Source organism: Xenopus tropicalis, chromosome 7 (assembly GCF_000004195.4).
Source record: "Xenopus tropicalis strain Nigerian chromosome 7, UCB_Xtro_10.0, whole genome shotgun sequence".
In the NCBI taxonomy this organism is placed as follows: domain Eukaryota; kingdom Metazoa; phylum Chordata; class Amphibia; order Anura; family Pipidae; genus Xenopus; species Xenopus tropicalis.
In genome coordinates this window covers 39,757,328-39,775,399 of record NC_030683.2, presented here as the reverse complement: position 1 = coordinate 39,775,399, position 18,072 = coordinate 39,757,328, and the positions used below count along the sequence as shown (strand labels likewise).

Sequence of the window (18,072 nt, the reverse complement as noted above, 5' to 3'; positions counted from 1 at the left end):
AGTTAACAATTCTAGGGTAAATCTTAATAAAAGCAAAAACGATACAAAAGGTTCAAAATATGAATAAGGTTTTAGAAACTGAACTTATAGGTTATATCAAAAAATTCTAAATCAGCATTTTTTTATTTTTTTTAAAGGGAACCTAGAGTCTGTACCAAAAGTGTTCTTTTTTAATTACTAGGGCTCAATGGCATACAGCTGGAACAGTAGATCCATTACATATTAATTTGAGCCCCCACTACTCGCCTTCTCTTACCATCTGAGAACCAGTGTGGTCTTGCTTGGGGTGGCAGAAGGCTGCAAGCTGATGGAAAGAAGTTCTATGCCATAAGCAAAATAAAAATATTGCATAAACAAGCTTATAAGTAAAACCCTGCTTCATCTAAATAAACCATTTTCATAAAAATATACTTTTTTTAGTTGTATGTGCTATTGGGTAATCCTAAATAGAAAATTGCTATTTTAAGATTTAAGGGCCACTACCTGAGGTCATAGGATTCACAGTGCACACAAACAAGCCAAGGCACACATACATGCTAGGCCCCATCAGCCAAATAATGGACAGATTTCCATGTTTTGCTCCCACACTTCTTCCTGTTACAGTTAGAGCTGCATTATTTCTGGTCATGTGATCTCTGAGGGAACACACAGCCCATCACTAAATGGTGGATCAAGGGAAAGGATGTACAAGGCAATATCTACTGATATATATATATATATATATATATATATATATATATATATATATATATATATATATATATATATATATATTGCAATTTGATGAGATTCTTCTATAAACTATCTCTTGTTGCTGGGCTGCAAGTTGGAGTGATATCATTCCCTACTTTTACCCCCCAGCAGCCAATCATCAGAACCATGGGAAGGTAGCAAGATAGCAGCTCCCCGACAGCTGCATTGCTAAAAATGCTCCCTATGAAACTAGCACTCAGTAGTAAAAAATCCAAGTCCGGCTTGGGACTCCTCCAGTAACATGGGAGTAGGAGAAACAATATGTTATCTGAAAGAAGTTGTAATGTGTAGTGTTGGGTCCCTCTAAAAGCTCAGACTCAGGCACAATACATTGCATTGAGATGGCTGCCTACACACCAATATTACAACTTAAAAAAATACATTTAAGGCTTAAAAATACCATTTTAATGGTAGAGTGAATTATTTGCTATGTAAACAGTGTAATTAAGAAATGAAAAGTACTCCATAAAAATCATGACTGAATCCCTTTACAAATCACAATAGATGTTCTTTCTTGAGTTTCTAAATATTGTCCAAGTCACAGAAGCAGCTGGTATTCCATGGGTTCTACTTCTTTCATAGTAGTCAGCACTTTGGTTTCCTCCCTTTATAAATCATCCCTGCATATGTCTTCTGACTTTTATGTAGAACAGACAAAGCTCTTTAGAGGGTGTGTTGAGATTTTTTTGTCTCATTTGACATCAACACGGCAGGTCAGTCCGGGTTTCTAAAGACCATGTCAAAATGGCTGTCCACTTGCTCTCGCAACTGTTACTGATTAAAAGAAGACACTTTCCAAAGGTCAAATGAAAAGCAATTTATTTTCAAAACGTCACTATACACACAAAAAAATAAGAAAGGAAAATATAAATGATCTCTTACTCTAAATTTCAAAAATATGTTGATTTGTAAGTTAAAAAAAAATAGCTTTTGTATAGATTCTGAAAACCCCAAGTAACACCCAGCCACAGTATTTTTGAGTACTTTCAGATGTATGTATTTGGAGTCCAGGGTGGCATACAACATACAAAAATGATTCAAGAATTTCATGTAAATCCTTATTCCTATGGCACCAAACATTTTAAAGTGGATACCAACCAAAGTCATCTATGCCTCAAATGATTAGGAGAATTGCTGCTGCTTTGTCAAGCAAATCACCCACCACTTCTAACCTGATCAATCGGGACCCTGGCAATCAGGGACACCCTATATGCAGCCTAAGCCTTTATCTAGTATGCTAATCACTGCCATAAAGATGCAGCTTAAAGCCTTAAGCTGGCCATACACGTGGCGATCTCACGATGTTTCGTACGACCGTCGGTCGCACGAAACATCGTCAGATCCGCCACACACCATTCAGGGCTGAATCGGCAGGTAAGGAGGTAGAAACAATAGGATTTCTACCTCCTTCTGCCGATTCAGCTCTGAAGGGAGAATTTTGGTCAGGCGCCTTCTATGGCGCCCGATCAAAATTTTCTAACTTGGCCGATCGGCGAGCCGACCGATTTCAGCAGCTTCCTGCGATATCGGTCGGCTCGCTGACATGCCATACACGCACCGATTATCGTACGAAACGAGGTTTCGTACGATAATATCGGTGCGTGTATGGCCACCTTTACCCAGCTCCCGGATAATGCAAATGCAAATTAAGTTTTTTTCTTAATTTGAAAATTCACCAAACTCAAATGTGTGCTCATTAAAAAAAACTTGAATCTCAATCAATACAAAATGTGAAATCTACCAGTGAGTCTACCAACATTCAAAAATTGTTGGGGATGTTGTAAAAATAAGCAACCTGGTCTCCTCCGCTTTGACAGGCAACCTTAGCCAGCCTTACCTTAGCAGTTAAACAAACTAAGTAGCCATCAGCCGCCCTGTTCTCTCAGCACAACCGGACCCTATTGGAACCAAGAATTTACATCCAGAGATTCTGATTGGCTCCTACTGCACAGTCCTCGGTGCAGTAGGAGACCAACCGGATCACTTTGGAATCGAAGCAGAAACTGACTAAGGCTGCCTATGGCAGCAGAGGATACCAGATAATTTATCTTTACAACAGAAAAAAATAATACATAAATATTGGAAACTTACTTGTTTTTAGGGATTCTAACAGAATCCCTTAACTTAATGGGATGACTTTTACATCCCCTTTACATTTTGACTTCTACATGAACTCAACAGCTTTTAGATGCCACATTTTTACATTCAAGTTTTTCTGCACTTAATAAATATCAAATATTTATGTTTTTGAAACCTTAGTTTGAATTTAAGAGTTTCAGCTCAAAAAAACCTGAATCACTGTAAAAATGAATTCAACATTAATAAATATGCCCCTTGGTCTTATGGAGTCCTCAGTCCTTGTAATTCTCAGGCCTATACATATCAGTGCTGGTTCCCAGTAGCTTTCCCCTCTTTTGCCAGAGGTCTTAATTTATAATACCTGAAGACATGGGAGAAAGGAATTTCAGGAGTTGGACTTGGGAATACCCAAAAGTTGACCTATTCGTTAAGGCAGTTTTTAGTATATATTTACTTTTAAAACAGTTAGAATGTCAAGCACCTTCTTTGGCAGAAATATCAACTGGATGCACGTAGATGTTTGCACATTCCATATTAACTGGCTACTTACCTTGAATCTGTAAAAATGCAGATACAATTTTGTTTTTAGTCACCTACCTTTCTATGTACCCATTAACCTAAAGCTGGCCAAATATGTAAAGATCTGCTCAACTGGCCTGCCAGCTATTTTTTAGCTGCCGATGTATGGCCACTTTCAGTCACTGATATCCATTATTTAACATTAGCAGAGCCAGTGAATGCAGTGATTATGTCTGTGCTCTTTTCTGATGAACGTAGGCAAAGTACATGTATGGGACCAGTTATCCAGAATGAACAGGACCCTGGCTTTTCTGGATAAAGTATCTTTCCATAATTTGGATCTCCATACTTTCAGTCTACTAAAAAATGATTTAAATACTAAATACACCCAACAGGATTGTTTTGCCTGTTTTATTACAGGTATGGGACCTGTAATTCTGAATGATTGGAACCTCAGGTTTTCTGGATAAGGGGTCTTTTTGTAATTTGGATCTACATAACTTAAGTCTAGTAAAAAGTAATTTAAACATTAATACAATACATTAACCAAATAGAATTGTTTTGTTTCCAATGAAGGTTAATTATATCTTGGTTAGGATCAAGTACAAGGTACCATCTTGTTAACATACAGAAAAAGCAAATAATTTCTAAAAATGTAAGTTTTTTGACTAAAATGGAGTTTATGGGCAATGGCCTTCCTATCATTAGTTTGTTTATGGATAATGGATGCTATACCTTTACCAGCAGTAGGTGACATGCTCAGAAACCACCAATAATACATTATATTGTTCAGACAGACAGACTTTTAGATACTTTAGAGCTCATTTACGTACTCAAGTGCAGTGAGCAAAGTGCAATTTAAAGGACAATTGCAATGTTTTTTCCCATAATGCAGTGTTTTTTCAAGAAATACAGCATCATTGCAGTCGCAAAAGGGCAATACGCTTGACACAGTCATGTCCAATTCAGTAAAGTTAATGCAACTGTATGCACATTTCATCTCAAGACACAACTGCGCGGTGTCTGATATAACTCAATGCTCAATTCAGAACAGAAGGCAGAAAGGACTGAGTGGTACTGAGCGCAACTTTACAAACCTGCAAGGAGTGAATGCTGGCACAAGCAGCCTAATTGAAAAGGGTTTACACTCAACTCGCTGTGGGAAAAAAATGCTTGCAGATGTAAATGAGCCCATCCATGTTTTATCCCTATGTACCTGGTCTACCAGTGGCTCCTGGAACATAATGCTAGGCCCTTACTAAATACACCCACAAAACAACCTGTACTTCGTATGGTCTGGGGTGTCAATCTGTGAGAGGTGAAGGTTACCAACTTGCTTATGTTAACTAATCTGGGCATAGTACATCTTCATTTTTTTTTATAGCCCAGCCACCTGGGGATTGACTTGAACACTGCATTACACATTGAGCAGTGAAACGTCAAGTCATGGCAGATTGGCATTATTCATGGATACAGAGGGAAATAATCTGAAAATGTTGGGAACTCTGCAAAACTTTTAAATAATTTTAAATATTTAAATCATTGTTATGGTTTTAATATAGAAATCAAATACGTAAATCAGTAACAATTTTATTCATACAGCAAAATGCCTATTTGTCTGATAGTAGGTAAAACATTTTCTCCACGGGGTGTCCATATTATGCTCCCCAAATCCTGGAATCTGATCAGCACTGTTGGAATGAGGATTTCCTCCTGGCTTTTCAGTAAGTCAGTAGAATGTTAGCAGCTGCTACTAGATTTCTCACAGCTGCTGGTTCCATACAAAAGAGGTATAAACGGATTCTATATGTTGTAATCCAAGCCTTACACTGGATAGTTTTGTGTACATCACAACCCAAGCTCAAATTGCCCAAAGCACACAACAAAATCTGTCACTTCTGCAGCTGAAAAAGCTTGTTATTATATTGTAGGACTTGGAAGAGAGATTCCAATTTATAGATAAAATTACAATTCTTTTCACAAATATTTGGCTTTATTTCCAAAATATTTGAATTCATCCTATATGAACATATTTGCTCCAAGGTTAGGGAGCCTAGGGACACACTCAAAAAATAAAAAAAATACAATTGACTTTTGAATTGCCATAAAACCATGTAACAACAATTTAATTACACACTACAAGGATACCCAATATGTGTTTCACTTCTGTGTACTAAACTTTGCAAAAAGATTTATTAAATGTTAACGGCCTCTATAACTAATCAGCATAAAGATACATTTAAAGATAGAGTGGGGAATATCAGGCTGATCTGAACATTTAGCATGAGTCAAGTGATCGGATCACAACAATGGTAAATACAAGCCATCATGAGCTGATGGCAGTCCTCGGCCCATGAGATTTTAAAACCTGCCTCTCAATATCTGCGCAATAATGCACAGATATCTGTCAGGTAGGCCTGTTGGAGGGTTCAATACACAGGTCAACTCATTCTCGCCGGTGGGTTGGCATATCAGGGGGGATTAGTCGCCCGCGATGAGAGATTTGCCAAGCGGCAACTAATCTCCCCGTGTGTCACAGCCCTTAAAGAGAACTGTGTGCATGTTTATGTAATGAAAAGTGAAGAAAATTTTAAGGATTTGGTTCGGCCAGATGTGTGGATTCGGCTGAACCCAAATCCTGCTGAAAAAGGTTCAGAAAAAAAAACAAATTTTGGTTCAGAAACCGGAGCTCCCCTTGAAGACTAGGTATATGAATATGACTATTTTTATACTGAATAATTCTAATTTTTAAAATGATTTCTCTGTAATAAAATAGTAGCTTGTACTTGACGGTAACTAAGATGCTCGAAGCCCTATTCGTGGAAAAACAATCCTGCTGGGTTTATTTAATGCTTCATTGCTTTTCTAGAGGTATGGAGATGCAAATTATGTAAAGACCTCTTCTCTGGAAGCTCTATGTCCCAAGCATTTGATATAATAGATCCTATACTTCTAATCCACAATGCCTGGCCCCTGCTTTACTGGTAATAATGACTTTCTTTTTTTTCTTTCTGTGTGTTTACAATAGAGTACTAAACACTTTGTTGTGAATCTACTGGTGGTAGTCACATCTGGCACACCCTGATCCAAATATTCCAGCCACGTTGCCAGCTAACTGAGAAGAGTGGCATGTGCAGAGGACAACTTTGTCTGTGCTTTAAAAGTATAGTATCAATGTTACAAGTAATAAACTTTACAGGAGGTTTTGTTTTGCCATCGTAACTTATAAAACAGCTATGGCAGCAGGACGTTTAAAGAAGGTTTTTGGTAGGGAAACTGGAAGAGAATAAGGAGTAAGGACACCAAGTCATTCCTATAATTGCACAAGTTATGAAATCCCTATGATGACTATCCCTGTGATGTTAAGCTGGCCATACATGCACCCATATTATTGTAAAACCAGGTTGCGTGCGATATTCAGTGTATGTGTATGGTGGATCGATGTGACAGCCGATATTGGCAAAAGCCTTGGATATCAGGCGTCTTGTTGATCAGACGGGACAAAAGATTTTGATAGGGCGCCCGAGAAAAAGCTGCATTTAGGGCCAAATCTTCAGATAGGAGTAGAAATCCTAATGTTTCTACCTCCATATCTGAAGATTCAGCCGTGAATGTCAGTGGAGGGTAGGAACAACAGTAATTGTAAGGTGTATGGCCACCTTTAGGCAATAAAGTTAACAGACATTTGAGAAGAGGTCTATAAATAGGGTGCAATAGCTTGCAGGTTTCTCACTCCTTTTTACAGATGGACAGGTGCTAAATGCCATCACTAAACAAAAGATGAGATACTGCAATTCATCATCCTTTTCCTGTCCCAAAATCACTCTACAAGCTGGGATTCCCTTAACTCTTTTATAAAGTGCAATCAGCTATGGAAGGAGAATTTCACCAGTTTATAATGCAAAATATTGTAGTGTGCAAAAAACACAGAATTTTTGGAGCTAGAGCTGCCATCCCTCTTGCCTTGACTAAAGCTTTCTTAAAATACCTTAAAAATGAAAACAATAAGATACTGGCTGCCCATAAGCAAAAAGGGCTGTCCATGGCCATCAGCCTACATTCATAATACAAGGCAATCATCCTTCTGGTGGCTCTAAAGCAGTGATCTCCAACCAGTGGCTCGGGGGCAACATGTTGCTCACCAACCCCTTGGATGTTGCTCTCAGTGCCCCCAAACCAGGTAGTTATTTTTAAATTCCTGACTTGGGGGCAAGTTTTGGTTGAATAAAAACAAGATTTACTACCAAATAAAGCCCCCTGTAAGCTGATAGTGTGTATAGAGGCTGCCTAATAGCCAATCTTAGCCTTATTTGGCACCTCCATGAACTTTTATGGTGCTTGTGTTGCTCTCCAAGTCTTTTTACATTTGACTGTTGCTCACGAGTAAGAAAGGTTGGGGACCCCTGCTCTAAACCCTTAATACAGATAATCTAACTGGAAAATGTACCCATGGCAATTATTGCCAGGCAATAACCTGGCAATACTAAGCAGAACTTCACATACCCTGACTGCATTACTGTCACCTACATCTGTTCCACATAACACAAGGTGTTCACATTTAAGATCTAAATTTAAGAAACATTGGCCTCTAGAGGATAAAAGTATAAAAATGGCTGAGTACTTGTTTGCTTTGTCGAGCAGCAACTATTGAGCAGGACATCTCCCAGATGTAGTAGTAGTAGTAGTAGTAGCCCTGATTTATTCAATAGAAAACAACTAGTATTATTGCTTCCTTATCCCCTTGTACCCCTTATCCCCTTGTACCCCGCCCCCTGCACCAGCCTAGGGTACCTGTAGCAAGCGCTTCCATCTTCCTCTTCCTTCTGACGGCGAATTCCCTGAGCTGGTGCATGAGCAGTAGAGTGAAAAGCCAACTTTCTTTCTTCTACTGCGCAAGTGTGCAAAATAGGAAGGAGGAAGCACTGCAGCTACCCCAGGCTGGTGCTGTTCTCTCCTATCAGGGGCACCAGCCCAGGGTAAAAGGTAAGCGATTAAAGTCACTTGGTGGTGCCTAACATTTTGGCACCCCCAAGTGACTTAGCCTTTCCTTTTTCTTTAAGTTTGGTTGGCAACCAAAGTGCATAATGGTCAGTTCATGCATTTCCAACTAAACCATTTGGCCAATCCAACTTTGGTTCAATTGCACCCAAGCTAAATCTAAAAACCTGATTTTGAAACCAAATGACTAAATAAATATTAGGTCATTGGTTCACTCTGAAAAGCATCAGCCACACTTCCATCACTTGAAGGCAGCTTTGCTATCTATATGTTTGGACATCTTCCGCTGATATCTTGCCAGGACAATCAGTCAAATATCCTTCACTTCAGTGTGGGGGTGGGTAACCAAGATAGCCCTAAAGTAAAGATCTGCTAATTTTGCCAAGTTTGGCCCATAAGGGCTGTGACATACAGGGAGATTAGTCGCTGCACGACAAATCTCCCTTGTCGCGGGCTAGTAATCTCCCTGAAATGCCATCCCACCGGCTAGAATGTAAATTGCCAGTGGGATGGCATACACGGCGGCGCGAAAGTCGGCTTGAGAGGAAACTTCCACGACTTCGGCAAATCGTGCCGTTGCGTATGCCATCCCACCGGTGATTTACATTCTCGCCGGTGGGATGGCATTTTGTGGAGATTACTCGCCCGTTACAATCTCCCCGTGTGTCACAGCCCTAAAGGAGATGGAAAGGTAAAAATCACTGGGTGGTGCCAAATGTTAGGCCCCCCCAGTGACTTTTATTGCTTACCTTTAAGCCCGGCTGGTGCTCCTGTTAGGAGAAAACCGCACCAGCCTGGTGTAGCTGCGAGTGCTTCCTCTTCCTTGTGAATACCGGAACCCACGCATGCACAGTAGAGTGAAGAAGTCAGCTTTTTTTTGTTAAAGTTTGGCTTTTCACTCTACTGTGCATGTGCAAGTGAGCAAAGACAGAAGAAGGAAAAGGAGACACTCGCTCGCAGCTTTCCCGGTTTTCCGGTGCGGTTTTCTTCTTAACAGAAGCACCAGCCTGGGGTAAAAGGTAAGCAATTAAAGTCACTGGGGGTGCCTAACATTTTGCCACCCCCCAGTGACACAGCCTTTCCTTCTTTAAAACAGGGCTGGAATCAAATGGCTGGGGCCCATGAACCACTCTGATACAGTCTTGGTTGACAGCATTTCATCATACTCAGCTCAGATATGGGAGAAAGGAAAGAGTATAATTTGGGGCCCCAACAGAGAAAAAAAAATATGTACTGGAATGTACTGGCACACAAAGTGATGCAAGTGGGTGACAAGTCCCTTGTGTTTATTTAGTCCCCCAACAACACAACTTTTTGGGGGGGTGCAGCTTCGTCGCCTGGGTTCTTGCACCCGTGGGGATTGCTAAACAATGAGGACTGGGTGTGCTTGTGTACATCTCTACTGGGCCCCAACAGAGGCCAATAGACTGCTGACATGTTAAAAAGAGGTGAAGATGACAGCCAGGGTACCCTGGTTTCTATTCAGGCTTGTCTGAGTGAGCGCTATTGAAGTGGACATTATGCTGTTTCCGTACATGTGCAATAGCTGCACTATACATAAAGTGCCCCAGTTAAAGGTGGCCATACACGCACCGATATTATCGTACGAAACCTCGTTTCGTACGATAATCGGTGCGTGTATGGCATGTCAGCGAGCCGACCGATATCGCAGGAAGCTGCTGAAATCGGTCGGCTCGCCGATCGGCCAAGTTAGAAAATTTTGATCGGGCGCCATAGAAGGCGCCTGACCAAAATTCTCCCTTCAGAGCTGAATCGGCAGAAGGAGGTAGAAATCCTATTGTTTCTACCTCCTTACCTGCCGATTCAGCCCTGAATGGTGTGTGGCGGATCTGACGATGTTTCGTGCGACCGACGGTCGTACGAAACATCGTGAGATCGCCACGTGTATGGCCAGCTTAAGCCTGCAGAGAAGGCCAGATTTTTCCAGAAAGTAAAGGGTTGAATCATTAATCATCTGTGTTTGATCTTGTCTCTCGCTTTAAGCTTGGCCAAACACAACTAAGTAATGAAAGAGCTCTAAAAGGACAAATAACCTACAGGCTTCCACAACTAAAACTCCCAGATACCCTTCCACTGCCTGAAGTGCTGGGTGTGGTACTGCAAAAGCTGCAGAAGGATGCTGGGAGTTTAACATTGGATGCAGACATCAGGTTATTAATAGGATTTCAACTAGTTGATATGATGATATGATCTGTAGAGGAAGAAATGTTCCCATAAGAGACTAGCTAAGTATCTATTCAGCCTTGATTGGTTATTAGTTACTCAGCAATACAGATATTGACGCTCCATTGGTAGTTTCTAATCAGAGTTGGCATGGCATGCCAAAATCCATGTGAAATCCATCAAAATCAAAATAGCCATGTGTGAATGTAAATAATCCACCTTGCAAGGTTAAATTAGTTGCATCCGGGGCTAGGACTTAATGGGACTATTAGTGATTTAAATGAGGGAGAACCAAGTACTCTCTGAATACAGTAAGAGTTAGCTCTGCCCATCAAATTACTATGGATAACAAGCATTCATAATCACTGAGTCACAAAAACAAATAGTTATCATGTCTGAGCAATGGATGGAGGCCATCCAACTATGTCAAGTGCTGAGCAACACTATCAGTAAGCGACATGGTGATTCTTCATATGCACAATGGACTCTCCCAACAAAATTTACAAAGAGCAAACGCAAAGAATCGTCACACTCAGTTATAAACTGCAGCAGGCGGAGGTAGATGGCATTCATGCTAGCTTAGCAATGGCAATACTACTTAGTTTAGAGCAGCAGAATCAGTTTCTGTCTTCACACTCATATAGAGATTAGCACTACTGGTGGTGGTGGGGGGGTTCTGTTTACTTTAAACCAAATGTAAAACTTTGTTAAGGTGGCCACACACGTGGCGATCTGACGATGTTTCGTGCGACCATCGGTCGCACAAACATCGTCAGATCTGCCACACACCGTTCAGGGCTGAAACAGCAGATAAGGAGGTAGAAACAATAGGATTTCTACCTCCTTCTGCCGATTCAACCCTGACGGCAGATTTTGGTCAGGCGCCTTCTATGGCGCCCGATCAAAATTTTCTAACCTGGCCGATCGGCGAGTCGACCAATTTCAGCAGCTTCCTGCGATATCGGTCGACTCGCCGACATGGCATACACGCACCGAATATTGTACGAAACGAGGTTTCGTGTATGGCCAGCTTTAGTCTTGGCTTAATTACAGTCATTGTTCTGCACTTAACAATTATTTCTTAAATGTTAATATATAAATACATGTATGTTTAAAATAATTTATTTTTATTATAATAATAATAATAATAATATATATTATATATATATTATAAGGACACGCAATGAAATGGGAAAAGTGCGCAAATACGAAGAGAACTCCCACTATATTTAACCTCTTACTCTTTTATCATCCAGGGACCTTTCTTTCACAGAGCCACAATTATACCTATATTTCCCACTGCTCTGTTTTATCTCTTTCACATTACCAGACTTGCACATACTCACAATGGTCACAATTTCTATTGGTACTATCCTGTGTGTGCACAAGACTAGAAAGTGGTGAGGAAGCCTTGAGAAACCTTAAAAAGATGGCAGCACAGTGCTAGGCAAGAGAGGTCCCTGGCAGCTCCCAGTACTTTATCCTTTCCTTGTCCTTTAACCCTTATGACTAGGACTACAGCATTGGTGCCCATGCTGTACAGCAGTGACTCTCAGCCTGTGGGTCTGGACCCAAAATTGGGCCCCAATGCAGTCCCCACGACCCCCTTTAGGGTATGGGACCTATTATGCAGAATGCTTGGAACCTGGGGTTTTCCGTATATGGGATCTTTCTGTAATTTGGATAACCATATCTTATGTCTACAAAAAAAATCATGTAAAATATTAATTAAGACCATTAGGATTCGTTTGTCTCCAATAAGGATTAATGATATCTTAGTTTGGATACAAGGTACTGTTTTATTACTACAGAGAAAAAGGAAATCATTTTTAAAAAAGTGAATTATTTGTTTATAATGGAGTCTATGGAAGATGGCCTTTCTGCAATTCAGAGGTTTCCAGATAACAGATCTGACACCTGTAATTGAAACAATAACAGAATAATTTTGTAACCAATTAATGGGTTGCGAAGCAGAGTCCCAGCCTTATTTCACATCCCCAGGGATAAAGACTGCTGCATAGGACTGTCCATCATGATCAGTCTGAATAAAGGGGAAAAAAATGCCCTACTCAAATACAAAATAGTGGTGTATAATTGATTCTAGAGTACTTTTTGGGTCACAAAGTTGATTTCAAGGGTCATACTGAGAGACAAGTTAAGAAACCCAGCTAAAAAGTGAAAACAGTATTGAAATAAAAATGACTCTAGCCCTGCAGCCTACATACTATGAATAAAGCAGGCAGGGACTTTGGTCACATGATTAAGAAATTAAGAAAAATTACAAAATTAAACTAAATAACTTTATATAAAATATGTAATTCAAACAACAGGCATTTGTGTAGATGCATCTGTGTCTGGCTGATATGGTTGCCTTAACTACACTGCTATACAATACACTAATACCAAACAAACACCAGGACATGCACTTGTCTGCAAAACCCCTCTGTGTAGCTTAGCCCATACAACTGCAGCTTGCACAAAGAATTAACTTCCCAGGCAATGGTATATTTTAAAGGTATTGAATCCCCATCCCCTGGAATAATGGTTTGAACAAACTTTGCAGGTTATTTGTAGGGAAACCTTTTAAAGTAAATTAGACATTTCGCATTAATCGCAGATGTACCCATCCTTGTCTGTCCCTGGCATTCACACGTTACATAGAATCACACGGAGTCCTATGTTAAACAGTCTGTTACCATGGCTGTGTATGCATTCCCATCCCGGCAGCAGAGCTCAGCGAACTGCCAAGTTGCAACAGGATCCAGGACAAGTTGCAGTCGCTGTGTCGCGATCGCTGTCCATGGCCGTAATGTGCAGCAATGAGTATCGTACAGTATAGAGCAGAGAGAGTCTCCCTATAGGAGCGATCATGATTCACTTACCGGCTTTGCAGGGATCCTTGTAGTCAAACTCCTCAGTGGTGTCTTCAATCAGGTAATCAATTGATTCCAAGTCATAATCCAGCGCCAGGCTCAGGCGGATCGCCCCCAGCAGGATGAGCCCCACGCATGTCAGGGTCCAGAGAGCCATCATCACCTGGGACCTACAGCTCATTGCTGGGAGGAAAGTTAGTGGGGAGGGGGGCTAAGCCAGGGCAGCCAGTGGGAGGATAACGGGGGTGCCACTGTTTGGGGGTGCTGAGCCAATGTGAGCGAGTGTCGGGGGCCCCAGCGCGTCAGTATATAGGATATATCGGGGCGCGGCTTTGCTGGGGGGGGGGGGTCTCGGTGCTGTGCAAGTGTCCTGCTCTCGCCTGCCCCGCTCCTTCTCCCTCACTCCGGGCTGTTCCACTCGGGCCGCTTTATCCAATCAGCGGTTCTATGTCTCCCTGGGCCGGTCTCTGGCCTCAAACACTTCCCACTGGGGAGACTTGCTGCTCTGACGCTGCGGCACACTCGCACGCACAAGGGGTGACAGCGGCAATGCATCCAACTTCGTACAACCTGTGGCGGCTCCCACTGCTCCTTACTGCTGCTACTGTGTGCGCGCTCCCGCCGCTACTATCACTCGCACGGCGGCGCGCTCATTGGTGGCCGCACTGACCAATTGTCTCCCTCTCCTTTGCTCTTGTCATTAAGGATTGCGCTGAGGGCTGCACGGCGCGCCGCAGTTAGTAGCAGTGCAACACAGGGGCGTTACCTCACGGGCACTGAAACCGCACAGGAAACATTTGTGTCAGGTACAGATACTAAATATAAAGTACCCTATATATCTACACATACACATGTAAAGCTCCAACCAGGGCTGGCTGGGCCTGTGGGCCGAATGGCAGAATGAATGAAATGTATTTATCTCTGGGGCAAGCAGCTTCCATGTGGGTGATCCCTGTCCTGTCATGTGACATCATAGCCTACTATAGAGCTACATACAGGGCAGTGCTCTTCAGTCTTTTGGGATTGGGCCCCTGTTGGATTTTACCATTCATTCATATCCCCCCCCCCCCCTTAGTTTATAACAAAGTCTCTGACTTTTGGTAGTGTGTTGGGGTCTAGGGGTTTTTGTTGATAACAAGTTGTCTAATTCCAGGCAGTGTCATTCTGTGGCTACTAAAGCAAATAAAGTGCTGTCTTGTATAAAAAAGGGCATTGACTCAAGGGATGAGAACATAATTTTGCCCCTTTATAGGTCCCTGGTAAGGCCTCACCTTGAGTATGCAGTGCAGTTTTGGGCTCCAGTCCTTAAGAAGGATATTAATGAGCTGGAGAGAGTGCAGAGACTGCAACTAAACTGGTAAAGGGGATGGAAGATTTAAGCTATGAGGTTAGACTGTCGAGGTTGAGGTTGTTTTCTCTGGAAAAGAGGTGCTTGCGAGGGGACATGATTACTCTGTACAAGTACATTAGAGGGGATTATAGGCAGATGGGGGATGTTCTTTTTTCCCATAAAAACAATCAACGCACCAGAGGCCCCCCCTTTAGATTAGAGGAAGGGGCTTCCATTTGAAGCAGCATAGGTGGTTTTTCACGGTGAGGGCAGTGAGGTTGTGTAATGCCCTTCCTAGAGATGTGGTAATGGCAGATTCTGTTAATGACTTTAAGAGGGGCCTAGATGAGTTCTTGAACAATCAGAATATCCAAGGCTATTGTGATACTAATATCTACAGTTAGTACTAGTGGTTGTATTTATAGTTTATGTATGTGAGTGTATAGATTGGTAGGTGTGGGTTAGGTGTGCTGGGTTTACTTGGATGGGTTGAACTTGATGGACACTGGTCTTTTTTCAACCCTATGTAACTATGTAACTAACTAACTATGTAACTATGACTTGCCTTTTTATAGTGTTCAGCAGAAATGGAGTATTGACCCTTACTTTTCACCTTACTTTGTTGGGCTCAGCCCCTTTAATTTGTCCAAAAACACTGGACAAATGCAGGCAACAAGTCTTTATTCAGATGATGTCATTGGGAGATTTTGGAATATGCAGTGTTTTTTAGGCTTATTAGGATTTTGTATGTTGGCAAATTTAAAAATGGACAGATTAGCGAGTTAGGCAGGCACTCCATGAAGTGAATATAAGGCTCAAATGATAAGTAAAATCAGGAGTAATTTATTGAGATAATACACATAAATGAATGCTTCTAAGCCTTACGTGTTTCGTACCATTCTGGGTACTTAATCATAGGCTAGGTAAAAATGAAGTATGCCTTGCATCCCTAAACACTAAAACCAACTGCTGCATCACAAAAAAACTTTTCAACATCAGCCAGAAAGCAGTCCAAGCCATTCCTAGCATGACTGTTAACATCATACAATTCATACTACAAATTTCAGAAAGACCTACATGTAGCAAAAAATAATTATTTATCATGGTAGTGTACAAGAAAACACAAGCTGCAGTTTGCCTTCATGTGTATCATTGTGCTCCCTAGAGCAAAGCATTGTATTATTCCTCTTTATGTAATAAAGTAACCTGTATCAACTACAGTGTAGTAAAATGTTTGCTTTTCTCAAAAAGGTGACAGATAAATGCTACCTGCTCATTGGCTGCTACCTGACTTTGGATGAAACCCTACTATTTTTCTTCATGAGTTTGGCTAGCCCAGAACACCATAAACTGTCTATGACATTAATATTCATTTAACTGGATATCACATGTATATCTATGGGTATAAATATGTATTGTTTGAGTGTATTCATTAAATACAACTCCCTATTGTCAGTGGGTTACCATTTATAAGGTCAAATGATTAGTGATTACTGTTTAGGTATATAAGTTTGTGTTTCCAACATTTGTTTAGCAGTAATTAGAGCATTTGTTCAGGGACTTACGTGTCTGTATTGTCCCTTTGTCTTGCATGTCACTTCTGAGCCTGTGTGTGCAGCTGGCCGTGGGTATTAAGGTCTGGTTAGGTTGGCAAAAACGGCCTAGTTTGGTCACTGAGAAGTGGTGGACCAATTAAAGCATTAGTTTGGCCCTTGATAAAATCATTGAACAACAAGATTGTCTGCCAATCAATAGATATTAATCAAATAGTACATCCAATTGAGCCCATACACAAACCTATAGTCGCTGGTTAAGAGCGACCACACTTTGCAGGCAGTTTCTATCTGTATAGGTGTCATGTGTATGTTTGCAGGGGATATCCTTCTTGCAGTGTTTACCAGCTTGGAGCTGTTCTCACAGATGTTGGTGCAACTAAGCAGGAGTGGTTGGAAAAATTCCCTTAGAAATAGAAATGTTCCAGCAGTATTGGGGCAAAATAAATCAATTTGTGTTGCTAATATTTGTTTCTAAGGCCCAATGGCACATGGGGCTTTGGGGAAAAAAGTGCCCACAAATATGCCTTCAATTACAGTCAATGGCAAGGGTAGCAGGTTGTCCCCGACATACAATTATTGCCCAAAAGTATCTCTTCAGAATGTCTATTTCCAGGGATAAATGAAATCCAAAAATGTTTCTTGTATATCCAGGGTGTTCACTAAACTTATATTCTGTAAGGGCTTTAACACACAGAGCTACTTAGAACAACTACTAAACACCAGAAAAAACCCTGCCATAGACTATACTAAGGGGCTGATTTACTAACCCACGAATCCGACCCGAATTGGAAAAGTTCCGACTTGAAAACGAACATTTTGCGACTTTTTCGTATTTGTTGCGATTTTTTCGGCTTCTTTACGAATTTTTCGTTACCAATACGATTTTTGCGTAAAAACGCGAGTTTTTCGTAGCCATTACGAAAGTTGCGTAAAAAGTTGCGCTTTTTTCGTAGCGTTAAAACTTACGCGAAAAGTTGCGCATTTTTCGTAGCGTTAAAACTTAAAAGGTGCAAAGTTTCGCGTAAGTTTTAACGCTACGAAAAAAGCGCAACTTTTTGCGCAAGTTTTAACGCTACGAAAAATTGCCAGATTTTACGCAACTTTCGTAATGGCTACGAAAAACTCGCGTTTTTACGCAAAAATCGTATTGGTAACGAAAAATTCGTAAAGTAGCCGAAAAAATTCGCAAAACATACGAAAAAATCGCAAAATACCGATCATTACGAAAAAAACGCAATCGGACTCATTTCGACCCGTTCGTGGGTAAGTAAATCAGCCCCTAGGAATTGCTAAAACACACATAAGGGTTGATTCGCTAAAGTGCGATAAAACGAGCGCTATTTATAGCATGTGGTAAAAATTTTATTGCGTCTTATTTTTCGCGACTTAACACGTGATTCACTAAAAGGATACTTGCGTTAATTTAGACGCGATGCTGTTTGCGTTATTTAAGTCGCGAAGACTATTTTCGTGCGGTATTTTCGTGCACGCACAAATTGTCACCGCGTGTGAAAAACCGCACGCCATATTAGCCATACACGCCATTACTTTCAGAAAACTACTGTTCTGAAAATGACCACAAATATACCCTTTGGGGTTTTTTTGCCCTGAAACAAAGTGATAAGCTTATGAAACAAAGTCTGAAGCATGCTTCAGGTTGCATGCCAATGTGCAGGTAACTTTAACAGCCAAACCTTAAGTTTGTTGCTTTTAGTATAGGAGAGTGCAGGAATGCTCACTACTAGTGATCCCTTATGGAGGTTCTTACTTTGCCATGTAA

The 18,072-nt window shown here is 41.1% G+C and overlaps 1 protein-coding gene across 1 annotated transcript in view; it reads right to left on the bottom strand.

Annotated features, from left to right (window-relative positions):
* LOC100216241 (uncharacterized) overlaps positions 1-13,998 on the bottom strand; it is a 49,550-nt gene extending 35,552 nt beyond the window's left edge. The window contains exon 1 of the mRNA NM_001142208.1: positions 13,416-13,998. Coding sequence (NP_001135680.1) covers positions 13,416-13,587 — 172 coding nt within the window. The 5' untranslated portion in view covers positions 13,588-13,998. The remainder of the gene's footprint in view (positions 1-13,415) is intronic.
* Positions 13,999-18,072: the final 4,074 nt, after the last annotated feature.